The following is a 27,125-nucleotide window of genomic DNA, read 5'->3' on the forward strand; positions in this document are numbered from 1 at the left end:
TTCCGAACTGAATTTGGCAAAAAAAAAAAAAAAAAAAAAAAAAAATCTCAGAATTTCTTGTCAAATGTGTAACGTGAAACAGATTTGTTTCCACTAATAATCCTGAAAAATTGTATAAGAGAGAAGCGTCTTTAGCTAAACTTCTATGGAACCACTGATAGTGAATATTCTTTCCTAAGAAATGATTTCATTTATGTTCGGTATATTTTACGCTATCCATCAAAGGTCTGTAAAACAAATTGTTATTGTAATCTTGGATGAGTTTGATGCCTCATTACGCACTCAGATGACTTCATTTTGCAATCAGGATCATTAGCGTTGAAATGTCACTCTCGAAAAATACACTCCTGGAAATGAAAAAAAGAACACATTGACACCGGTGTGTCAGACCCACCATACTTGCTCCGGACACTGCGAGAGGGCTGTACAAGCAATGATCACACGCACGGCACAGCGGACACACCAGGAACCGCGGTGTTGGCCGTCGAATGGCGCTAGCTGCGCAGCATTTGTGCACCGCCGCCGTCAGTGTCAGCCAGTTTGCCGTGGCATACGGAGCTCCATCGCAGTCTTTAACACTGGTAGCATGCCGTGACAGCGTGGACGTGAACCGTATGTGCAGTTGACGGACTTTGAGCGAGGGCGTATAGTGAGCATGCGGGAGGCCGGGTGGACGTACCGCCGAATTGCTCAACACGTGGGGCGTGAGGTCTCCACAGTACATCGATGTTGTCGCCAGTGGTCGGCGGAAGGTGCACGTGCTCGTCGACCTGGGACCGGACCGCAGCGACGCACGGATGCACGCCAAGACCGTAGGATCCTACGCAGTGCCGTAGGGGACCGCACCGCCACTTCCCAGCAAATTAGGGACACTGTTGCTCCTGGGGTATCGGCGAGGACCATTCGCAACCGTCTCCATGAAGCTGGGCTACGGTCCCGCACACCGTTAGGCCGTCTTCCGCTCGCGCCCCAGCATCGTGCAGCCCGCCTCCAGTGGTGTCGCGACAGGCGTGAATGGAGGGACGAATGGAGACGTGTCGTCTTCAGCGATGAGAGTCGCTTCTGCCTTGGTGCCAATGATGGTCGTATGCGTGTTTGGCGCCGTGCAGGTGAGCGCCACAATCAGGACTGCATACGACCGAGGCACACAGGGCCAACACCCGGCATCATGGTGTGGGGAGCGATCTCCTACACTGGCCGTACACCACTGGTGATCGTCGAGGGGACACTGAATAGTGCACGGTACATCCAAATCGTCATCGAACCCATCGTTCTACCATTCCTAGACCGGCAAGGGAACTTGCTGTTCCAACAGGACAATGCACGTCCGCATGTATCCCGTGCCACCCAACGTGCTCTAGAAGGTGTAAGTCAACTACCCTGGCCAGCAAGATCTCCGGATCTGTCCCCCATTGAGCATGTTTGGGACTGGATGAAGCGTCGTCTCACGCGGTCCGCACGCCCAGCACGAACGCTGGTCCAACTGAGGCGCCAGGTGGAAATGGCATGGCAAGCCGTTCCACAGGACTACATCCAGCATCTCTACGATCGTCTCCATGGGAGAATAGCAGCCTGCATTGCTGCGAAAGGTGGATATACACTGTACTAGTGCCGACATTGTGCATGCTCTGTTGCCTGTGTCTATGTGCCTGTGGTTCTGTCAGTGTGATCATGTGATGTATCTGACCCCAGGAATGTGTCAATAAAGTTTCCCCTTCCTGGGACAATGAATTCACGGTGTTCGTATTTCAATTTCCAGGAGTGTATATCAGACTAGTTATTCTTTTTGCACTGTCGTATTACGACGCACGGACACCTGGACACGTACTAGCCACAGAAATTTATCCACAGATCAGTCCGACAGTTCTGTCAGTTATAATGAACTGGCCGATATTTAGTGTTGTCTCTTCTGAAGTATTATTCTCTATATTTTGTCGGCTCGTATTTTCGAAAAGGACAACCGAGCACTAATATCTTTTACTCTGTCATATAGATTCAATTGGAAATACCAGTTCCCAGGTGCTTTTCGTATTCGAATATGTTGCAGTTAGTTTCTGTTGTCAAGACAACCAGAGATGCTTGCGCATACTAGTTAACAGTGAAGCGCGCAAATCGTTAAGCATATCTCTGATTCGCGTAGCGTAGCTGTCAAAATATTTCACTTATCACTATGTATTAAACTTTCAACCAACTTCAAAAACTGTCAAAGATTTTCATATTAACTTTAACTATTCCCACATTTTTCAGAAAAACTCACTCTCAATCATGAGAACAAATTAAACGCGACTTAAGCAAAAAAGAGAAGAAAAACTGAGCAATCATATGTTTTTCTAATGTTTCTTAGCTATGCATCATTTAACCACTTATCTCTCATTTTTAGCTTCGAAAATAAAAATCTCCAACAGCAGGTTTTTTTTTCTTTTCATACTAATTATCTTCTCCGTTGGTTTATTGATAATTTTCAGAATACACATAGTATGGTATACATTTCCATCAAATGACTGACTTCAATGGAATACAGACATGAACTGAATAAAATTACAATAGTAACAAGTTCTTTTTCATACTAACGGTTTTATAATTTATTCTGTGTCAGATCTGCTGGCCCGACGACTTCGTCCTCTGGCGTGGTCTGGCTGTCGGTTCGGCGAATACAGCGCCCAACTTCCTAGGCTGCCGTTACTGTACAGTTGTCAGGCCACCGTAGTTGTTTTAGCGTCCTCGAACACATAACATAATAACACGAAAATTCCACCACGAACAGTACATCTTTTACATAATTTTAACCTATTATGTTCATGAATATTAACCACGAAAGTCGTCAACTACATGCTACTTCATATATTACACTATTCTAATCGCAAGATCATTCATCGAACAGCATTCTTGAAGGAAGGCAGTGCTCATCCACCAAAAAGGTGCGACATTCACTCAAGAAGATCAGCACAGCATGAGAAAAGTCTCATTCTCTTCTTCCTTACCTTTTTCCCTCAATGAGCTGGGTAATTATCAAAAACGATTCATTTTGTGTGGTGAACTATTGGAAGAAGTGGATGTCATTTTGTAAGTCTACGAAGAACAGATCATAGAACCCTTCACGTCGGTAAAAATGCTTGAAACTAAAAATTATTGAGAGAGTTATCTAAAAATCATCCACAAAAATTTCATCATTACTCACTAACTAAGTAAACCAAACAGACAATACTTAAAAATATAAAATAATTACTCAAATAATAATAATAGTAATAATCACAGTATCTGTGAATTTACGTAACGTAAATCATATGAAAAAAAATTCGGTATTTTATCTTAGAAACGACAGATAGCATGCTACTGGAAATAAGGTTCGCATGTTAATTAAAAAAGTAAAATTCAGTGCAGTTTTAGTGCCTACAAGTGGGAGATTAGGTAACAGAAAGTGTGAAATAAGTTAAAAGAATTACTAGAAAAAAGGACAAATGGGGTGAGAATTTGAGTCTGTCGATAAACTCTTGCCGGCCTGAGTGGCAGAGCGGTTCTATGCGCTACAGTTTGGAACCGCGCGACCGCAACGACATGCAGCGGGCATGGATGTGTGCGATGTCCTTAGGTTAGTTAGGTTTAAGTAGTTTTAACGTCTAGGGGACTGATGACCTCAGAAGTTATGTCCCATAGTGCCCAGAGCCATTTGAACCATTTGATAAACTAATGCATAAGTGAAGATGAAAGCGTTAGTGCGTATAAAAGCAGAATAATTTACAGAATGAAATGTAGCTGAAATTTTCAAAATGAGGTGTATGAAGGCGCAAAATTGAGGATGATGTAAGAAGGATGGATAAATGACATGAACGTGTCTTGGCGTAAGTAAGTATGTATTAACAACGACTGTTCAACGTTTAAAATGAAATAGATAAAAACGTTGTACTGATTAAGATATAAATGTATCATGACAAAAGAGGATTGTTGAAAACTGCGAACCCCCTCTGTCGTAACTAAATCTGTATCATAAATGGTTGTATTTCTTCAAGGGCATTGGTTTCATGTCTGTTCCTGAATAGGAGAATTACGTCTGTCACAGTTTTGTAACAGGAGTGCCATCACACTCACTTGCAACTTAAAGAAGTACACTGCGATGGGCACTTCAGGGTGCAGGTGCGACAGTAGAGAAGTTTCGGACAGGTGTCCTCTCTAACCGCCTTCTAAGTGCGAGGCGAACCTGCGAGCTACAGAAAGTCTGTGCAGAATAGTTCGTAGGTTAGCCGTTCCACGCCCACAAGGCTGAACTGTGTTTGATGTTCCCGCAGAACCAGCTGTCGGACGACAAGCAGGTGGTGCTGCGCAGCGTCAACCTCAAGTCGACTGGCGAGTACCGGTGTGAGGTGTCGGCCGAGGCGCCGTCGTTCGCGTCCGCCCAGCAGGAGGCGCACATGGAGGTCGTCTGTGAGTACCGGACGCGCTCTGCGCTCACCCACCTTAACGCTGCTGAATTCCCTTGAGCAATCGGCAGCAGCAGTCAACAACTGTAGAATACTTGTGTCTCTCCAGCTCTTCCTAAGGACGGGCCGCACATCTTCGGAGAAGAACGGCTGTACCAAGTGGGTGACGAGATCAGCCTCAATTGCACGTCGGGAAGGTCATACCCAGCGTCCGTAATCAAGTGGTTCATCAACGATAAAGAGGTAAGCACTGGAATTATACACTCAAATCAGATTACTTAAATTTTTTTATTTTCTTGAGTCTGCAGTCTTCTGCCCGCCATTAATTCGTCTCTTGCGCCCACCTCCTCAACCCTGAGCAGCACTTCCAAACTACGTCCTCAATTATTTGCTGGGTATATTCCAATCTCTGTCTTCCCCTACAGCTTTTAACCGCTACAGCCCCATCTTGCCCCAATGGCATTCTCTGATGTTTAACAGTTAGCCTACCACCATGTACCTTCTTTGTGTCAGTGATTTCCACACATTCCTTTCCCCGCCGATTCTCTGGAGAATTTCCTCACTCCGTACATTATCAATGCACTAACTTTGTGCAGCACTACATCTCACATGCTTCGATTCTTTTCTGTTCCCGTTTCCTCTCGGTCCAGGTTTCACTGCCACACCATGCTGCATTCTCAGAAATTTCTTCGTCAAATTAAGGCCTATGTTTGACATTAGGCTTCTCTCGTCCGGGAATGCCCTTCTTGTCAGTGCTAGTCTACTTATTATGTCCTCCTTCTTCCGAGAGTCATGGGTTATTTTGCTGCGTAGGTAGAAGCATTCCTTAACATCACCTGCTTCGTGATCTCTCGTCCTGACGTTTTCTCGCTGTTCTCATTTCTGCTACTTCTCACTAATTTCGTCTTTCTTCGGTTCATTCCATATAGAAGATCCTGTAATTTCTTCTTCACTCTCACTGAGGATAGCAACGTCACAAGCAAACCTTATTTTTGATTTCCTCATTCCTCGAATTTTAATCCCACTCTTGAACTTTCCTTTTATTTCCATCATCACTTTTTCGATGAGCGGTAGGGGCGGAAGACTACATCCCTGTCTTACACCCTTTTTAATTTGGTCACTTCGCTCTTGGCCTTCCACTATTATTGTTCCCTCTTGGTTGTTGCACTTCATATTACCTGCCTTTCCCTATAGCTTACCTCTATTTAGCTTAGAAATTCGAACTTTTGCACCATTTTGAAGTTTCGAACGCTTTTGCCAAGTCGACAAAGCCTGCTAACATGTCTTCATTTGTCTTCAGGGTTGCTTCCAGTATCAACCACAACATCAGAACTTCGTCCCTCGTACATTTATCTTTCATAAAGCCAAGCCGATGGTCATCTGACACAGCGCCAGTCTTCGTTTCCATACTTCTGTGTGCCCTTCCTCTCAGCTAGTTGGATGCTTGAGCTGTTAAGCTTATTGTGCGATAATTTTCGCACTTATATGGATATGGTGTCTGTTCTTTCGGACTTGTCCAAAAGAATAGACACCATATCCATATAAATATTTACTTCTGGCAATACCGGCCATGACCGTCTTCTTCTGTGCGAATGCACACATATTCCCCGAACTCTTACGGGACTTGGTAAGACTGTCTTCCACGAGTAATGAGTGTGTTGGGGTGAGGCACTACGAATGTAGCTTGTGGACATACAAGGTGAGAATGTGGGTCTCGCATGAGGCGTGGGCGAGATATTCCCTGCAGTCGCGCTCTGCTATGTGTACTCGGTGGCTCAGATGGATAGAGCGTCTGCCAAGGAAGCAGGAGATCCCGGATTCGAGTCCCGGTTGGGGCACACATCTTCACCTGTCCCCGTTGATAATCATCAACGCCCGTCAGCAGCTGAAGGTATTAATATAATTATAATTTTCGCATTTGTCGGTTCTTGTAGTCTGCAGAGTCGTGTGGACGAAGTTTTGCCGAAAGTCATATGGTGTATCGCGAGAATCAAATATTATTCCCATCAAAATGAATAGTCGTTTTATTGTCACTTCACCCAATTATTTCAGAAATTCTGATGGAATGTTATTCGTCCTTCTGCCTTCTTCGATCTTAAATCTTCCAAAGTGCTTTTAAATTCTGATTCTAATACTGGATCCTCTATATCTTCCCTATCCACTCCTGTTTCTTCTTCTGTCACAACATCAGACAAGTCTTCCCCCGCATACAGGCTTTTAGTGTATTCTTTCCACCTATCTGCTCTCTCTCCTCTGCGTTCAATAGTGGATTTCCCATTTCACTCTTAACGTTAGCACCATTGTTCTAACTTTCACCGAAGATTGTTTTCACTTTTCTATATGCTGAGTCAGTCCTTCCAACAATCATTCCTTTTTCGATTTCTTCACATTTTTCACATAGCAGTTTCACCTCAGATTCCTGGCACTTCCTATTTGTTTCATTGCTAAGTGATTTATATTTCTGTTTTCCTAAATATTCCTGAAAAGTTTTGTACATTTTTAGTATTTCTTCTCTTAACAATGATTTCCTAACAGTTACCCTTCTTTGAACGTATGTTTTTCCTCCCCACTTCTATGATGGCGGGGTTTTAGAAATGTCCATTCCTCCTCAACTGAACTGCCTGCTGAGGTGTTATTTATTGCAATATCTATAGCCTCAAATAGCTTCAACCGAATCTCTTCATTCCTTAGCACTTCCGTATCCCACTTCGTTGCACACTGATTCTTCCTCATTAATCTCTTAAACGTCAGGCTACACTTCATCAGTAATAAATCGTTATTTGAGTCTGAATGTGCTCGTGGTTCCGCCTTACAATCCAGTATGTAATCTAACTGTAATCTTCCCTTTCTGAATATCCAGGCTTTCCCAAGTATATCCCCTCTTCTTGTGACTCTTCAACAGAGTACTCGCTATTACTAGTTGAAATTTATTACAGGACTCAATTAGTCTATCTCCTCTCTCGTTCTTATTAGCACGCCATATTCTCCAGTAACCCTTTCGTGTACTCCTGCCCCTACAGCCGCATTACAATCCCAGATACGTAGTGAATTAAGAGCTGAGTATCCTCATGTATTTTCTGTGTGTCTTTGTCTTCGGCTTTTGTCATCGACGTATATACCTGAAAAATTGTTGTGGTTGTTCTTATGCTGTCGATACTCATGAGAACAAACATATCACTTAATTGTTCACGGTAACGCACTTTCTGAACTATCTTTCTATTCACAACGAACTCTATTCCCGTTGTAACATTTTCTGCGCTGTTGATATTACCCTGTACTCATCTGGCCAGATACCCTTGTCGTCTTTACATTCCGCATCACTGACTTCCGCTGTACCTGGACAACCTAGACAATGTTGACTCGAGTACAGACTTTAACATTTATCAGTGATAAGTTACATGGGGTGTATGGCCATCTAAACCTTGTACAGAAACCAGACAGTAGCCATAAGATTACAAGGACATGAAAAGGAGGCAAGAAGGGAGTCAGATAGATTAGGCCGTCTATCGATCAAGCTGTAAAGAACACTAGGGAAAATTAAGGAAGAGGTAGAATAAAAATTATATAGATTTTCCGATTACATTATAATTCTGTGAGAGACGGGAAACAGTTTGGTAGATCAGTTGAACAGGACTAATCACATCCTGTAAACATGTAATCAGATGAAAATAAATTATATTAATCAAGAGTAATAGAGTAATGCAGTGTAGTCGATATAAATCAGGCAATGCTGAGGATATTGGAGTATAAAATTAGAGATTAAGGTAGTACGAAAAGCTTGCTATTTGGGCAACAAAATGATTGAGGATGGTCAACGTAAAAAGGATATAAACAAGAACAGCGTTTCTGAAAAGGAGAAATTTGTTAATTTCGTATACAAATTTATGTGTACGGAAGCCTTTTAGTTTGGTGTTTGTCAGACGTGTAACCTTGTACAGATATGAAACGTAGACTTCAGACAGGAAGAGAATAGGGACTATTGAAGTATGGTGTTGCGAAATAATTATGAAGCTCAGATAGACAGAACAAATAGCTAATGAAGAAAGGAGGAAATGAAAGAAGATTAGGATCCGATGCCGCGACATCAAAGCATTAGGGACCGAGCACAATCTTGGAGTGTTTCAGGAATGGGGAAGGAAATCGACGGTGCTATTTTCAAAGGAACTAACCCGGCTTTTGCCTGGTGTGATCTAGAGAAATCACGAAAACCCTAAATCTGGATTCCGTACTGGTATTTGAACCTTCGTTCTTCCGAATGTGAGTTAATACGACGCTAGAGGAAAATTGGGTGGGCCTATTCCATTCGGAACCATATTTATCTTCTATAGCAACATTTTTCATAACCATTTATTCTCTGCTTGTCTACACCATTCGTCTACTACGTATCATGACCGTACAAGACTACAATCTAACAAATACTTCCAGAAAATACTTGCTAACATTTATTTTTATTTGATGTATTAACATAATTCAATTTTTCAAAAAGCATTTTTTACTAGAAATCTACAGTTTACACCTTTTATACTGCTGCCATTATCACTTGTTTTGCTGCACAAATAACAAAACATGTCTTCTACCTTTACTTCCTCGGTTTCTAATATAATTCCTCTAGTATCAATTCCCTTAATTCAACTACACTCTGTTATCCTTGTTTTACTTTTGATGTTCATTTTATAAAACTATTCCTGCCGTTCAACTAATTTTCCAGGACCTTAGACTTGACCTGAACAACAACAACATCGGTCTACCTCAACATTTCCATTTCTTCTTTCTGCACTCTAATTCTCGTTCCAAATATCTCCCTAGTATCCTATACTGCTTGGTCCAAACTACAGACTGAATATCATAGCGTAAGAACTATCATAATCATCATAATATCTCCTTCCAACTCTTTACTGTTGCAGTTACCTGTTCCAGCCTATGTCATCCATCAGCCCCTTCCAAGGTCTACCCAGTCGGGCAACAATTCATTTTCTTTTTTGCAACCTATTTTCAACCATTCTGTCATCTATCTGTTTCATTCTCTTCAGGTCTGTCATGAAATTAACTGAGAAGATTTGGAAATCTGATCTTACTGTTTCATTCCTTATTTTACCCATTTTAGTATAACCCCTTATATCTCTCACGAACTTCATCTCTTCCAACTGTGAACGTGATTTTTCCTTTTTTGTAATGTCTGTTGTTCGAACAGCCCACTCATACAATAATAGGTATAGCTATAACTTTGTAGAATTTCATTTGTGTTTCTTTCTTCAATTTCTTTCCAAATTTTAAACAGTTACCCTGTCATGGAGAGCGATTTGGTTGCAATGATTATGCGAATTACATGGCAGGAATGGCGTGTTGTGGCAGGTGCCGGGGGACGACCCGCGACTGGAGGCGCACCCGCCGCAGCGCCACGCGCACGGCCTGGTGTCTTCGTCGCTGGGCCTGCGTTTCGCGGTGTCGGGCGCGCATTTCGTGTCCGGCTCCATGAAGCTGCGCTGCGTGGCGGAGGTGGCACCGGTGCTGTGGCAGGGCGACAGCGAGAGCGTCGTGCAGAGGGTCACCCCGCCCCCCAACACCGTGCGAGAGGCGCTCTTCCTCGGTAAGCTCACGTGTGCTCGCAATGAAATACGAGGCAGGAAAATTTTAGTGTTCCACGTTATATTTTTCTTTCTGCTTTACTTCTACGCGTTCTATCTCACGATTATTTCTGTCTTCAGTAGAGAGGAGAGGAATGGAGAGGAGAGGAGTCGAGAAGAGTGGGGATGAGATCAGTTCAGATGAGATTAAAGAGATGGTATCAAAAAGGAGATGATAAGGAGATGCGATAGGAGATGAGAGAGGATATCAGATAGATGAGGAAAGGAAATGATATAAGATAGAGAGGTGTGGTACACGAGATTAAATGTGAGACACCAGACAAGATAATGGTATCAGAGAGGAGTTGAATGGAGTGAGATAAGATGTCACAGCACATGAGATGAGATATGAAACAGGATATAGGAGATGAGAGAGGAGTTGAGATAAGGAAGATGAGATGACATACGAGATATAGAAGATGAGATAGGAGAGTCGACAGATGACAGGAGATAGAGGAGATGAGAGACGAGCAGATGGGATGAGGAGATAGGAGAGGAAGTGGGAGATGAGGAGATAAGAAGACAGATGAGATGGGAAATGAGGAGATAGGAGAGGAGATAATATGTGACAGATGACAGATGAGATGGGAGATAGGAGAGATAGTGGGAGTGGAGATGGAGACAAGAGAGGATGGAATAGGATCCAAGTCTATCCTTGGCAATCAATAAAATGTTCTTGGGACTTCAGCCACCTCAAATAGGCATATTTCGAGAACTGTCAACCAAATGCTATGAGCACTGACACGTGGAATGATTGATAATGGAGTTCTGTTATACTCTCTTGTCTATTCCATCATTATTAATAACGAAAAATTAAACATGTGCGGTATATGGCCACAGAAGCAAGAACACAGGAATGAAAGATATGCAGTACAAGTCGTTTGCGATACGAGGTAATTGCGCATGACTGGTTACCAACCCTCACCGATTTCAGTATGAAATACTACCAAAGTCAGTACAAGAATCGTTCAAATTTAAGCAGTCCAGTACTGAGTCGTTATTTAACAAGTTGAAAATTTGACGAAAACGCTCATGTTTTTGTCTGGTCGTGTCAGCAACGTTTCTCAGTGGGTCAGACATTCTTTCTAAGGTAAGATACAAGCGTTCGTCACCTTTATAACAAATCCTTATTATTAACGTCTAAAATGGTCAACCCGTCACCTGGACCAAATTAGAGTAGCATACTTAACAGCTTTCTGTGGCAACCATGTTACATATAAATTATTTATCGAATTTAAAAAGTGAAACTGCTGTCTTAAGTTACTCATTGAAATATATAAACTTTCGTTAAAGGTTTAACATAGTAAGTGAAGTATCGAAATCATCAACTGTGTACACATTTGGAAGCAGCGTAACTATCGGCGCGCACGTTCCCCTGAATATGCTCATCCAATATTACCGGCGATTTCCAACAAACTTTACATCTAACTCCAAACCATTTCGAAAACTTCTTCCCTGGCAACTGCCACAAAGTAATGAAAGGAAATAACTTTATCGCTAAGTGCGTCTTCTCTGTTCATGCTGTAAAACCTCAGCGAAAAGCATAACATTTTGATTTATTACTTCTTCATTACTAAATCTGTTGGCAGCTACTTTAACAGACAGTACGTGGTCCCGCGGTAGCGTTCTCGCTTCCCGAGCACGGCGTCCTGGGTTCGATTCCCGGGGAGGTCAGGGATTTTCACCTGCCCCGAGATGATTGGATATGTTGTGTCGTCTTCATCAACATTCATCACTATTACGGGCGGAGGAAGGCAACGGCAAACCCCACCTCCATTAGGATCTTCCCTAGTACGGCGGTGAGGGTCTCCCGCATCGTTCCCCTACGTTCTGTCAAGTAGCATGGGACTCCATTTCCATTTTTTCTTCATTTACGACTGAATATACCTGTAAAATTATATCATTGTAAAACGCATAGTTCCGGATAAATGACTTATACGCAGAGGATTCTTTCAAGTACCAGATATAGAGGATTACTCGTATATAATTACACTGCAACGAAGAACCTTACGTGTGTCCTTCATAACCCAGTAATTTCAGAATGATTCCATAACTCAGCATTTTATCACCACTGGATACTCCATTATTAGCTGAAAAAGACTATGATTGACAAATACATTTCAGGATTCTGTTCCTAAAGAGTCTGTGGATATGTACTTGATGGAAGGTCGTAAGGGCTGCGAAATTCAGCTGGATTACGCGAGCAGTGCTCACGTCTTTTTGTTTCGGTCAGAAAGACGGCCTTGAACTACGACCAGCGTCAACGTATTTGATTAACTTGGCCATGGAGCCTTATCTCCGAGAGCGCGCAAATCAATTGAGGGGAATAATAACACCCACGCGCCTCACGACCGCTCCGCAGTTACACTATGGACCGCTTGAAGATCTACACACATGCGCCAGTGGGTCAGTTGCCAGTACAAGCAGAGCAACTCGCACTAGTAAACACTAACGATAGGACGCACATGATGATATATGCATGGTTTTTAGCTGAAATATCTTGGTATAATGCAGACATTATCTGGATGAGGTTAATGAACATAATGGAATATTCACTCCCGTGAAAATCTTCAAGCTATGCAAGTAATTTTGACTTAATCCTTGTTCCTCCACGATAACAGAACGTAAGAACCTTACCACTATCATCACATGACATTCGTTAACAGGAGATCGAAATTCCAAATTTTTCCAACCTCATCTATACTACGAGTGTTGATTGTCAGGAATATGTATTCCAAGTGGTTGCATCATTAAGTAGTACTGGCGGAAGCGCATCCCGATTCCATCAGAAATATGTATGAAGTCCCACAATCGGCAAAGTAATCTGGATGAAATCTGTTCCTATCTGGAGAACGGTTTGAAGGAAAGTATCTCTACATGAAATTTTTGCTTCAAGGAACCATTCTCATTTCCCCCCAATATCAATGATCCCTCATCATGGGCGACCTTGTACACTTGGGTAACAAGGAGATGATCAAGCTATAACATTACCGAAAATTTGACGCATCCTTAAGGTACACGTAAGCTAGACAATTTTTGAGAAACATTTTGTGTGTTTCTTTCATCTTTAACGATAACACAATTGTACCCTAGCAACATACCCAGTGATCAGCCAGAACATTATGACCATCGACCTAATATCGATATAAACCCGACCAGGCGATTGTTGTTTGATGATATTTGTTTTGTGGGGCGCTCAACTGCGCGATCATCAGCGCCCGTACAAAGTCCCAAATTTTACGCTGTCCAAGTTTTACACAGTCCAATCTAGCCACTGTTACCAGTGATGAAGATGATGACGATGATGATGAAATGATGAGGACAACACAGGCACTCAGTCCCAGAAGGCAGAGAAAATCCTCAATCATGCCGTGAATCGAACCCGGGACCCCGTGAACCAGAGGTATCAATGCTAGTCACCAGACCACTAGTCAACTGGTGAGGAATGACTGCTAGCCAGACACACGTATGGTGCATCTAGTATCAGTGAGAGTGTTGTCCGTGCGTAGGATGGGGAAGGCGCTCGATCTATCTGAATTTCACCAAGGGCAAACTGTGTGGCCGGAGGTTCGGTACAATCATTTCGGAAATGCATGACATGTCGGGTGTTCGAGAAGTACTGCGGCGTGTTTTCAGCTCGTGACAAAACCAGGGTGAAACCACCTCCAGACCTGCCAAGGCCTCATTGTTTCCATGCTACAACGCGTCGCCTCTGTTATACGTGCCAAAAGTGGAAATACGGGCTATTAGGTAGGTGTTCGTAATGTTCTGGCTCATCAGTTTGTCCAACGTTTGATGCATCTAATTATCGTTGCTATATCCCAGATGGTCACACATAATATTTTCGTATAATTAATTATCATGTAACCCATTCCAAATTAGTTCTCTGCTTTTTGTGTTTGTATTTTGCCTGAAAACAACTCTGTACTGTAACTAGCCGAATACCTGACGATGTCCAGGTATGTACGCACAAAAATAAGCGAATAAATAAATACAAATAAAAACCGAAACAATAAGAAGAAATTATACGAATAGGACGGAAATTACAAATGGCTCTGAGCACTATGGGACTTAACTGCTGAGGTCATCAGTCCCCTAGAACTCAGAACTACTTAAACCTAACTAACCTAAAGACATCACACACATCCATGCCCGAGGCAGGATTCGAACCTGCGACCGTAGCGATCGCGCGGTTCCAGACTGTAGCGCCTAGAACCGCTCGGCCACTCCGGCCGGCGACGGAAATTACACATGCACATAAACAAAAGATTAGAATTACAGAAAATTTAGATGATTTATTCAAGAGAAAGTTTTACAAATAGAGAAAGTCAGTAATGGTTCACCTCTGACCCCCATGCAAGTTGTTATATGACTTGACATTGATTGATAGACTTACTGGATTTTTCTCCTGAGGGATGGCGTGGCAAATTCTGTCCAACTGGCGCATTCCATCGTCAGAATTCTGAACTGATTAGATTTCCCTGCCCATAATGCTCCTAAGTTCTCAACTGAACCGGCGAGAGATCACCTTGTTGGCCAACGTAGGCTTTGGCAAGCACGGAGTTAAACAGTAGAAACTTTCGCCGTGTTCCGGTGGGCACTATGTTGCTGAAATGTAATCCCAGCATGGTTTACTAACAAAGACAACAAAACTGGGCTTAAAATAAGGTCGACGTGCAACTGTGCTGTAAGGGTGCCGTGGATGACCATCAAAGGGCTACTGCTATGAGAGTAATGGCACCCAGACTATCACTGCTGGTTGTCGTGTCGTAGGGTGAGCGACAGTCAGTCTCGTATCCTACCGCTGTCCAGGGCGTCTCCAGATGTAACGTCATTGGATGTACTAGTATAAAGGCAATAAACGATAAACTTATTCTTTTGTGGGTGGCACCAGAAAAAAAAAAGTGTCATAAACGTAGGACGTTAGGTGTAAACTTGGTTATAAGTCACCAAGTGCTCACGTTCTCAAATATTGAATGAATATACACTAACGCTCATGAATTAAGGATAACTGCAGAATTTGGTGCCACACAGCGTGGCACTACACAAAACTGGCGATAATAGCATAGGAACATAGGGAACACACACCACACAGACCTGTAAGTCCATGGTATTGGTGATAAGTTGAGAAAGCCTTCCCGAAACACATGTGCTACAAAACGCCACTGTCTCCTGCCCACGGACCCCGACATCAATATGGGATATGATCACCATCACAACGGGTTGGCATACTCTGGATCAGGTGGTGGAGCAGCTACTGTGGTATAGCCTCCCATTCTTGCACCAGTGGCTATCGGAGCTTCTGAAGTGTACTAGGGGTTTGAAGACGTGCAGTGATACGTCAACCGAGAGCATCCCAGACGTGATCGATGGGGATTAGGTCTGCAGAACATGCAGGCCACTCTATTCGCCAGATATCATCTGTTTGAAGGTACTCCTCCACGATGGCAGCTCGGTAGGACCGCAAGCAATCATCCATCAGGAGGAAGGTGGGACCCATTGCACCGCTGAAAAGGCGGAAGTACCGGTGTAAAATGACGTCCCAAGACACCTGACCTGTTACAGCTCCTCTGTTAAAGACATGCAGGGGTGTACGTGTACCAGTCATAATCCCCCCCCCCCCCCCCCACACACACACCATCATACCACAGGTCCCTTTCAAGGACTTTAAGGGGTTGGTATCTGGTTCCTGGTTCACGCCAGATGAAAACTCGGCGAAAATCACTGTTCGGACTATACCTGGAATCGTCCGTGAACATAACCTGCGACCACTGTTCCAATGACCAGGTACTGTGTTCTTGACACCAGTCTTTACGGGCTCTCCTGTGACCAGGGGTCAGTGGAATGCACTTTGCAGGTCTCCGGGCGAATAAACCATGTCTGTTCAGTTGTCTGTAGACTGCGTGTCTGGAGACAACTGTTCTAGTGGCTGCGGTAAGGTCCCGAGCAAGGCTACGTGCAGTACTCCGTGGCCGTCTGCGGGCCATCATGGTGAGATATCGGTCTTATTGTGGTGTTGTACACTGTGGACGTCTCGTACTGTAGCGCCTGGACACGTTTCCTGTCTGCTGTCTGCTGTTCTAGTGGCTGCGGTAAGGTCCCGAGCAAGGCTACGTGCAGTAATCCGTGGCAGTCTGCGGGCCCTGATGGTGAGATATCGGTCTTATTGTGGTGTTGTACACTGTGGACGTCTCGTACTGTAGCGCCTGGACACGTTTCCTGTCTGCTGGAATCGTTATCATAACACTTTGCGGCACACGGACTGCACTACGACTGCGTGCTACGACTGCTACGTTTGACCAGCCTCCAGTCGCTCTAGTATTCTACCCCTCATAACGTCATCAATATGTGCTTTTTGAGCCATTTTCAGCACTCAGTCACCATTAGAACGTCTGAAAACGTCTGCACACTTACTCTCTGCGCCGTACTCTGACATGCACCAACACACCTCTACGTATGTGGACTGATGACAGCACCACCGCGCGATGACCACAGGTCAAATACACCGCATGGTCAAACCCCGAGGTGATGTAAAACAGCAAACCACCCATCAGAGCGTTGTTTCACCATGTATCAGCAGTATCCTTAATTTATGATCATGAGTGTGATCTCGCTACTTGCACATCGTGCATTCGGATTTTTTTCAGCTCCCCCCTTACCCATCTGAGAGAGAAGTGGTTCTCACCCCAGAGTTGTTCTTTCCAGACAGTAAGCGACATGTATACCAAGTATGGTGGAAATCAATCCAGTGGTTTAGGAGAAGATACAGAACGTACTTACATACATTCACTTTTAGACTGCCGGAAGAAAAAGTTAGTACACCTGGAAAGGCGACGTCGATTTTGATCTGATTAAGGTATATGCCACCTAGGGGATAGCAGATTTACTGATAATGGTCTCAAATTCATCCAACAAAAGATGCGGTAGTGCCATAGGTGCCACAGCGTCATCTGTGTCTACTATTCATAGGGAATGCTCACAGGCGGAAGGCTCAGTGCGGATCAGACGTGTGAAGGAAGCAGGCAGCCATGCCACAGTGACGTAATCTTGCTTCCTACAGCCAACCGAGCGAGTCTGAAAGTGCTCACATCATCACCTTCCAAACGGTAGGACGGCCTTTCAGAGAACTGCCACAAAAGTTGGACGTGCTGCGTCGGTAGTGCAACGTGAACATTCTCACACCCGTAGACGAGGTTCTGGACGTCCACGCAGCACAGACACCTACCACGATCGTCGTATTTGCGACGTTACTCGCTCTGTCGCACATCGACGGCGGTTCTGCAACATAAATTGTCCACCTACCTCGACACTTATGTAGATCTGCACACGTAACTCATGACTGCAGCTACTTAAGAGATCTCAGAAAAGCAGTGTTGAAGAGACTGAGATTTCATAACTACACATCGGAGGCCGCTATAAGTACAAAAAGCTGAAAATAGTCTTGTGACCTCTAAAGAATAAATCGGAAATGGGCTGATGTTCAAATTTCTAATTTCAAAGGTTCTTTTAAACTTGCATTAGGATTTGTTTATTGCTATTAAGCAAGATCATCAGCCCACATGTGTTCAAATCATTAAAGTTCCTGTTCACAGTCCTCGACACACTCAAACAGCCAGAACAGTAACACAGTCAATAAACTGCTATTTACGTTTGCACTCGGCATTCAGTGGTTGTCTTTAAATAAAGTTTTTGCTCACCATTAATACCCAGTGAAAAAAATGTACTTAGTACCGCCACGCTTTTAGTTCAAAGTTTACTCACTCGATTTTCTCCAGAACAAAATATCTCTCGACTCTTAAAATTTCACAAATAGTTAATGGTAAACACCAGCTACCTTTATCACTGTACCGAAACGAGGAAGTCAGAATATCACTTCATTTTACACATAATGCCTACGGACACTTTCAGCATGAACGGCTCCTTCGAAAGCTAGTCCACCACTTCCTTCTTCTCTCTCTCTCTCTCTGCCTCTACAAGCACCTCTATCTCATGCGTTAGGTGGCAAACCGTCTCATTTCTTATTGGCTGTACAGAATTACGGACAATCAGAACTGACTTTCAGAGCGCAGCTCGCGCCAAAGTCTAGCAAGAACCAACCACTGCTCTCAGCTCATTGACGTAATTAAAATAAGCAACTCAAAACTCTCTTGTTAAACAGATAAAATGAAATAAACTTTAAGCTGTACTTTACGTATGGAATTTAACTACATAGTCGCGAAAGTTCTGGCTGTCTCTTACATATTCAGACATGCTTGGACACCCGTCATCCATTAGTAGAGGAACCACTGGTGGATTCGATCCCACGATACGAAGCTGGAACACTTGCAAGTTCCTATAGAGAATTACAAACTGAAAATTTAATATTGGCGAATGTCCCACATACACTCACACCCTAACACAAAACATAAATATCTACTCAAAATTCTTAATGTTATTACTATAGCAAAATTACGAAAGGTTTTCTAAAATGAAAACTTTCCAAATTTGAATCTAAACTATGAAGCTGTTATCATATCCTTTCAAATAGTCACAGTTGGTGAACTGTTAACACACACACACACACACACACACACACACACACACACACACACATATATATATATATATATATATATATATATATATATAGTTTTTTTAAGTGTCGGACAATTACTTTTTTACTGACTTTTTTTTTGTAACTTCCAAATTATGACAGTTAATAACTTCAAATTTTGACAGATTGTTCCTTTACAGAACAGAAGTTTATGTATCTAATATGAAGTTCCTCAGGCTATTTCTAGATCAGTTATTAATTTTTATAGTTGCAGAGAATGTAACTATTCTGTAAGCGCCTCTCCACTACTTTCACAGGCTGCAGTCACGCCATATGGTCATGACGCACGTCTGAAGGACACAGCTCGCCCGTTACAGACCGTGCTCAAGACTCTGAATTCCACAAACTGCAATGATCTAACCAGGTGGCTCTGAGCACTATGGGACTTAACTGCTGAGGTCATCAGTCCCCTAGAACTCAGAACTACTTAAACCTAACTAACCTAAGGACATCACCCACATCCATGACCGAGGCAGGATTCGAACCTGCGACCGTAGCAGTCGCACGGTTCCGGACTGAGCGCCTAGAACCGCTAGACCACCGCGGCCGGCGATACCTGATACAACAGAACCGTTTATGCAATTGGTCCGTAAATGCAATCATTTCATGTGCTCCATATGCACTATAGATCTTGAGTGAATTTTAAACCACTAAACAGGTGTCCTAATTTTTTTCGTGCTCTGTAATACGAATGTATGAAAAAAAACTGGCTATCTTTAATTTCGTGAATACCTGTATATGCTGTACTTACCAGATTTATTAACTGGAGCCATTACAAACGGAATAACAATCACTTTGTGACACGTGAGATCTTCCCGGAATGAGTAATACACTGAAGACCCAAAGAACTGGTACACCTGCTTATTATTGTGAAGGGACACCGCGAGCAAGCAGAGGGATTCGACTAATGTTTAAAGCAGTGTTCAGTTGACACCATGAATCCTGCAGGGCTGTCCATAAATCCATAAAAGTGTGAGGGGGTGGAGATCTTTTCTGAACAGCACGTTGCAAGGCATCCCAGATGTTCTCAATAATGTTCATTCTTGGAGAGTTTGTTGGTCAACAGAAGTGTTTAAACTCAGAAACGTGTGCTTGGAGCCGCTCTGCAGCAATTTTGGACGGGCAGGGTGTCGTAATGTGCTAGTGGAATTGCCCAACTCCGTCGGAATGCGCAATGTACACGAATGGATGCAAATGAACAGACAGGATGCTTACGTACGTGTCACAAGTCAAAATTGTATCTAGTCGTGTCAGAGGTCCAATATCCCTCCAACTGCACACGCCCCACACCATTAAAAAGCCTCAACCAGCTTCAACAGTCCCCTGCTGACATGCAGGGTTCACGGATTTATGATGTCTGCATCCCGTACACGTCTATCCGCCCTATACAATTTAAAACGAGTCTCGTTCGACCACGAAACATGTTTCCAGTCATCAAGAGTCCATTGTTGTGCAGACATCAAGGGTATAAGAGCGGGACTTCGACTCCGAAATCCCATGTCGATGATTTTTTGTTGAATAGTTCGCAAACTGATGCATGTTGATGGCCAAGCATTGAAATCTGCAGCAATTGGAGGAACGATTCACTTCTGTCACCGTGATCGATTCTCTTGAATCGCATTGATCCCGTTCTTGCACGTCCTTTTCCGGCCGCACTGGTGCCGGAGATTTGATGTTTTACTGGATTCCTGATATTCACGGTACACTCGTCTAATAGTCGTACGGGAAAATCCCCATATCATCGCTACCTCTAAGATGCTGTGTTCCATCGCTCGTGGGCCGACTATAACACCACGTTCAAACTCACTTGAATCCTGCTACCTGTCACTGCAGCAGCAGTATCCTACCTAAAACTACCCCAGACGCTTGTCCTCTTATATAGGCGTTGCAGACCGCAGCGTCCGTTTACATACCTCAGTATTTACCTGTTTCTTTGCCGCTTTAGTGTAGTATGTGCTGCAGATTTTAGTCCAAAACTTCGTTTTAGTGCGCAATGTTACAACGAGTGACCTATTAAAGAAATTTGGATTCTACAGTTGCGTCTATACTCGGAGATACCTCACGGTGTGTGGCGGAGGGTACTTGTACACCACAAGCACTTCCCCACTTTCATCTTCCAGTCGTTCCTCAATCCCTCCAATTTTATCTTAAACTATGTATGCTTAGGTGGACGCAGTATATTGTCTGACTCTTTTTGGAAAGTACGCTCTCGGTATTTTAAGAGAAAACCAAACAGCTATGCAGAACGCCCCTTGTTCTTCGGTCTATGGTGCTGGCTGGGCATCTTCGTGACGCATTTGTGGTTAATAATGATGTCGTCAGCGAGATACGACACACTGATGCTTGAAGACGAGCCATTTATTTTTAGTACCTTATGTAGAATCGTTTTGGTTTCCCGTCAGGTTTCGTGCCCCTTTCTCCGTTGAGCGATTTCGGTTACTTTTTATCTGTCGGCACTAATGTTCATATCTGTCATTTTGACGTTCATGTGACGTTTTAAAGGAAGAGCTACAGTGCAAACTTCCTCAAGAAAACAGTTTCGATAAAGGAGTTAATATTTCAACTTTCTCTATGTCATTCGCCGTTACGACTCTATTATTGTCACTGAGTGTATGAGGGTATGGACTCGAACCGTTTACTAACGCATGGCCAAAAGTTTTCGTGATCTTCTGTTGATAGATTTCTTTACGATTGCTTTACGATTTGTTGAACGCTTGACTCATGCCTCTTCTTGCGTCACTTTCAGCTTCGATCAATTTTTGTTTGCCTGGGAGGATTTTTATTACGTTTATATTTGGAGTGAAGCCGTCTTTGCTTTTATAGCAGCTTTCTAATACAACTATCGAACATTTTCCATTCCTTTTAACTTTACTTGGAATATTTTTTGTGTAAAGTGTGTTGTAAAATCATCTTGAACTTTGTCAACTGATGCTCAGCACAGTCGGTGTTCGAGACGAAATTCCCTTGTTGGCCTTCAGGTAATCTGAAATCTGTTTCTTGTCGCTCTTGCTAAGCAGAAACATCTACCTTCCTTTCTTTATATTCCTATTAACATCCTTACTAACTGATGCTGTAACAGCATTATGATCAATATTTCTCCGATCTGGGTTGAGTCGAAAGGTCTGGGCTTTCGTGACTATGGGATGTAATATGTTGCCTTCAAGTGCCGTATCTAATTAGCTGCTACCGGCAATTTTCGGGTAAGGCAGTTAGAAAGATTTGACATGATTCCCTGTACACAGTACCTGCATGGATCACTTGGATCTCCTAGCCTATAGTTATTACGCTGAAACCTCCACCTATTACCCTAACATACCAGGAAATCTACATGACATATTTTCCAAGTATCTACTCAAATATTCCGCCACGATATTTCTTATGACAAAGGATGTGTGACCATATCTGACCCACATTTAACCCTTACCTTCATCAAATTTTTTTCGCATTCGTAATCTGCGCTAGCCTTTCTGCTTATTACTATATGTCTCACTTCATGAGCACGCACACAGCGCCAGTGTTCGGACTACATTTGCGATATACATTTCAGTAGGAATTTAGAATTTTACGAGTATTCCTGTTAATATCTGGATTCTGTGCTATAGGGCAATTGTTACCGTTGTTCAGCGAGATTTGGCCTGGAACTTTTCTGTAGACGGCCCTGAAGTTAACTAACACTAACTAACGTTTACTTTCTTCGATCTCCAATGACTCGTTGTTGATGGAGACAGTATTACTTCCTGTCTGAAATCAGAATGCTTCTTATGGAGCCTGTGGAGGAGTTTTCCCATCCTAAAAAACCCACATGGTCACACCACATGTTCTCCGCTACGCAGCAGCCGCAACTGTTAACGAGGGCCCTACATTTCTCCACCCAGTAGTTGATATCGCGAAATACGCGTTCAAGATAGACTCAGAATTGGAATGAGATTTTCACTCTGCAGCGGAGTGTGCGCTGATATGAAACTTCCTGGAAGATACAAACTGTGTGCTGGACCGAGACTCGAACTCGGGACCTTTGCCTTTCGTGGGCAAGTGCTCTACCACTATGAGGACGGGGCGTTAGTCGTGCATGGGTAGTTCAGTTGGTAGAACATCTGCCCGCGAAAGGCAAATGTCCTGAGTTCGAGTCTCGGTCGGACACACAGTTTTAATCTGTCAGGAAGTTTCATATCAGCGCACACTCAGCTGCAGAGTGAAAATATCATTCTGGAAACATCCCCCAGGCTGTGGCTAAGCCATGTCTCCGCAATAGCCTTTCTTTCAGGAGCGCTAGTTCTGCAAGGTTTGCGCGAGAGCTTCTGTAAAGTTTGGAAGGTAGGAGACGAGGTACTGGCAGAAGTAAAGCCGTGAGGACGGGGCGTGAATCGTGCTTGGGTAGCTCAGTTGGTAGAGCACTTGCCCGAGTTCGAGTCTCGGTCCGGCACACAGTTTTAATCTGCCATGAAGTTTCGGTCAGAGAATTTTCTGGGAGTTTGCCTGAAGCCTTCAACTTAGCTCTCACCCAGGACTGAAATGCGAATAAGGCTAACCGTCTTCATCAAGCCTGCCAATCGCCTGTAGGAATCTCTGAGAGTCATAATTTGTGCTTACTTGAGCCAGTGTGCCAAATCACTGCCGGCAGAGCATCCTTCACATCTCGACAAGCAAATAGTGTTCGCACTGACCTTCCTTCCCGACCTGCCATCTCTTTCTCTGAGAGGCTCTACAACCTGCCTAACGTTGGTGCTCGTAATCACAAACTATCCCATTGTCGGAATTTGTTCGGACCTTTAAGGCCGTCAGCCCCCAGTCGCTGTGGACAAGGAGCCCCTTCTGACTCAGATGTACTTGCTACAGTTGACAGTACCTGAAACTAGCGTTGGAGGCGTTAAGATACAGCCTTGAGGGGTGAACCCACCTTCGCCTACCGCCCAGACACTCATAACCCCGCCACTGGTCGCAATTCAACACCAGAGCGAGCGAATCGGAAGGAACTTCTTCGAAGAAGCTCCTGAGAAGTAAAACTAAGCTAAATCTTCCGCGTATAGGGTAATATCTGCTGCTGCTGGCGCCTTTGCTGTGCTCCGCTGATGTATCTACACTCCGGAAATATCCAGTCAGAAGACTAGTATTGTCTGGTCAGCCCATATAGGGACAACCTGCCGGGTAAAGTTAGAGAACGGTTATTTCAATGAGTGTGCGACAATTATGTTGTCACTGTCGTACATCTCAGTAGGTGTCACAAGAGAAAGGTAACATCGATTAGGTCATAGCGAGTTATTTTTGCCTTGTTAAATACCGACGTACTGCTAAGATAAACCGAAATGGCTGTTGGGAAAATGCGAAGACATCCTGGCTCTTCAATTCACCGAAAATTATTTTGGCTGTTCTATAAGCTGAATCCATCCTTGTGATGACCATGTCGGAATGACAGTTCCTGCATATGTAGAAAGTCAAAGAAGCTGTCAGTGAAATTAAAAGCCAGATGATGATGTTTGGTTTGTGGGGCACCCTACTGCGCGATCATCAACACCCGTACGAAGTCCCAAATTGTGTACAGTCCCATTTTTTCACCACCAAATTTAGCCACTGTCATGAATGGTGAGGACGACACAAATCCCCAGTCCCCGGGCAGAGAAAATCACCCAACCGGCTGGGAATCGAACCCTGGGCCCCGTGAGCTAGAGGCAGCAGCGCCAGCCACTAGGCCACGGGCTGCGGTCTTAAAAGCTTGAGCGTCAACACTGAAGTCATAAAGGTCATTAATTTGTCAAATATTCAGGAAGAACTGACAGGTGGAAGGAATATAATGAAGTGATTGAAAATGAAACGGATGTTTATTTGGAGAGTATAGCGGAACCAGTATTACCATCAAATGCGGAAAGTGCTTTGGAAGACTTTCAGAAGGTACGCATGACATTCTTTCGGAATTTCTAAAATCACTGGAGTTAGGAGGAAGAAAAAGATTAACCACCTTAGTTTGCACAATCTATAATATTGGAAACTTAACAGCAGACCCTCGGAAGACTATCACCCAACCAATATTGAAGATATCAAAGTCAGATCAACGCGCGAAGTGTAGTATAATCATCTCAACACAGCATGCAGCCACGTTGCAGAAAAGAATAATATACAAAGTAATGGAAAAGATAAATAACGATATGGTAAAGAGAAGAAAATTCTGACGTTGAGCCTGATAATGGGGACAGTACCTACGAAAACTCAAGAAAACTCCACACGATTTGAGGATGAAGAATATGTTTCCCGCAACGCAAAATGGTGTTAGAAGTTTACAGCAAAATGGGTATAAAGTATAGTATATAGAGGTAATATAAAATATGTGCAAGAACTAAGGGGAAAAATAACTATAGAAGTCGAAGACAGAAGTCTTCGGATTAAGAAGGATATAAAGGAAGTTTGCAGTCTGTTTCCTCTACAGTTCAATCTGTCAGACAGGCAATGACGAAAATTAAAAACCACTCATTGACGGTAATAAAATTAAAGACTTAAGAATGTGAGTGATAAGATTCGCCGATACTGTTAATTTTAGTGACAGCGAGGAAACGTTTGAGACCGGTTGTGTGAAATTGACAAAATGAGCACATAATTCGGACAATAGGAAGACGAAAGTAATGTGGACTACCAGAAATCAGATTAGCGGATAACTTAAAAATTGCTGACCACGTACGTAGGAAATTCAGGAGGTACGTTACACACGTCGTCCCTAGACCATTTCGCAACAAGAATGTCGCGTTGTCAGAAGAGCACGATTTCTGGGTTTCGTTCACAGCTCTGCTCCAGTGCAGATAACAGGTGTATTACAGTGTTCGACTGAACTGAAGTGGCAACTAGAAACGTACCGCAAAGCAGATGTAGGCGGGACAGCATGATTCTTGTTGATAAAACATCTAGAATGCACACATTCACCGTAAAAGTTTGGCGTATATGAACCATATGAGCCGTAGTGAAATGGTGCCAAGAATTTGACCGACGCCGTACAAACGTGTGTGGGGCTGATGCTCGATATAGTCCACATCTTGCACCACGCGACCTTCGTCTTTTCGGCAAACTGCAAGAATATCTGGAGAAAAAAACAGCTTTTGCAATGATGAAGACATTCACACAGCGGTTCTCGAGTGAATCCGTGGCCAATGGGCGGATTTCTATCGTCGAGGAATTGGACGATTTGTAGAACGTTCCTATCTCTTTCTGAAGACGTAATATATCTGTGTCACGATGAAGCACTGCAGAATTCAGTAACATTTAGATAATTATGTGTCAATTACGTTCAGAAGTCCCCTGGTAGCTGAAAAAGTGAATGATTACTGATTTTCCATGGAAGAAACCTAACGCAGACAGAGCAGATAAAGAGGATACAAGAAGCAGGCAAAGAGGGCTTCTTTCACCAAAGGAAATCTGCTAACGGCAAACTCAGGTATTAGGATGAAATTTCTGAGACTGTACGTGAGTAAAGTTTTGAACGGAAACGAATCATGGACTGTGAGAAAAAGAGGTAGATAAAGAACTGAAGTTTTTCAGATTTGGTGTTACGAAAAGCTGATCAAAACTTCACTGATGAGGCAAAACATTAAGACCACTTTCCTAATAGAGTGCTGGAAAGCAGTACTGCAACTATTCTGCGTGGCATGGGTCTGATAAGTCCTCGGCACAGGTATGTGGAAGCAGATGCCTGCTCACGGATCGGGCAGTTCAAATGACTTACAGCCGGTATTTCAAATCAGTGCAACTTTATGGCCACGAGATGAGCGAGAGTTCACTACTCTGCTCCTGAAACTACTTTAACAGGATTCTAGCTTTGTGAGAGGTCACTTATCATATTGAAAGAAAGATCTTTTATTGTATGATTATATGATAGCGGAACAAACACTGGTAGCAGTTTCGTCTGTAAAATATCTGGGAGTATGCGTACGGAACGATTTGAAGTGGAATGATCATATAAAATTAATAGTTGGTAAGGCGGGTGCCAGGTAGAGATTCATTGGGGGATTCCTTAGAAAATGTAGTCCATCAACAAAGGAGGTGGCTCACAAAACCCTCGTTCGACCTATACTTGAGTACTGCTCATCAGTGTGGGATACGCATCAGGTCGGGTTGACAGAGCAGATAAAGAAGATTCATAGAAGAGCGGCGCGTTTCGTCACGGGGTTATTTGGTAAGCGTGATAGCGTTACGGAAATGTTTAGCAAACTCAAGTGGCAGACTCTGCAAGAGAGGCTCTCTGCATCGCGGTGTAGCTTGCTGTCCAGGTTTCGAGAGGGTGTGTTTCTGGATAAGGTATCGAATATATTGCTTCCCCTATTTATACCTCACGAGGAGATCACGAATGTAAAATTAGAGAGATTCGAGCGCGCACGGAGGCTTTCCGGCAGTCGTTCTTCCCGCGAACCATACACGACTGGAACAGGAAAGGTAGGTAACGACAGTGGCACGTGAAGTGCCCTCCGCCACACACCGTTGGGTGGCTTGCGGAGTATAAATGTAGATGTAGATGTA

The 27,125-nt window shown here is 43.5% G+C and overlaps 1 protein-coding gene across 1 annotated transcript in view; it reads left to right on the top strand.

The window, feature by feature from the left end:
* Positions 1-27,125, top strand: part of LOC126234571 (uncharacterized) — a 257,630-nt gene that overhangs the window by 220,485 nt on the left and 10,020 nt on the right. Inside the window, exons 3-5 of the mRNA XM_049943279.1 lie at positions 4,284-4,419; positions 4,525-4,658; positions 9,768-10,002. Of these exons, the coding sequence (XP_049799236.1) occupies positions 4,284-4,419; positions 4,525-4,658; positions 9,768-10,002 (505 nt within the window). The remainder of the gene's footprint in view (positions 1-4,283; positions 4,420-4,524; positions 4,659-9,767; positions 10,003-27,125) is intronic.

Source organism: Schistocerca nitens, chromosome 1 (assembly GCF_023898315.1).
Source record: "Schistocerca nitens isolate TAMUIC-IGC-003100 chromosome 1, iqSchNite1.1, whole genome shotgun sequence".
Taxonomy (NCBI): Eukaryota; Metazoa; Arthropoda; class Insecta; order Orthoptera; family Acrididae; genus Schistocerca; species Schistocerca nitens.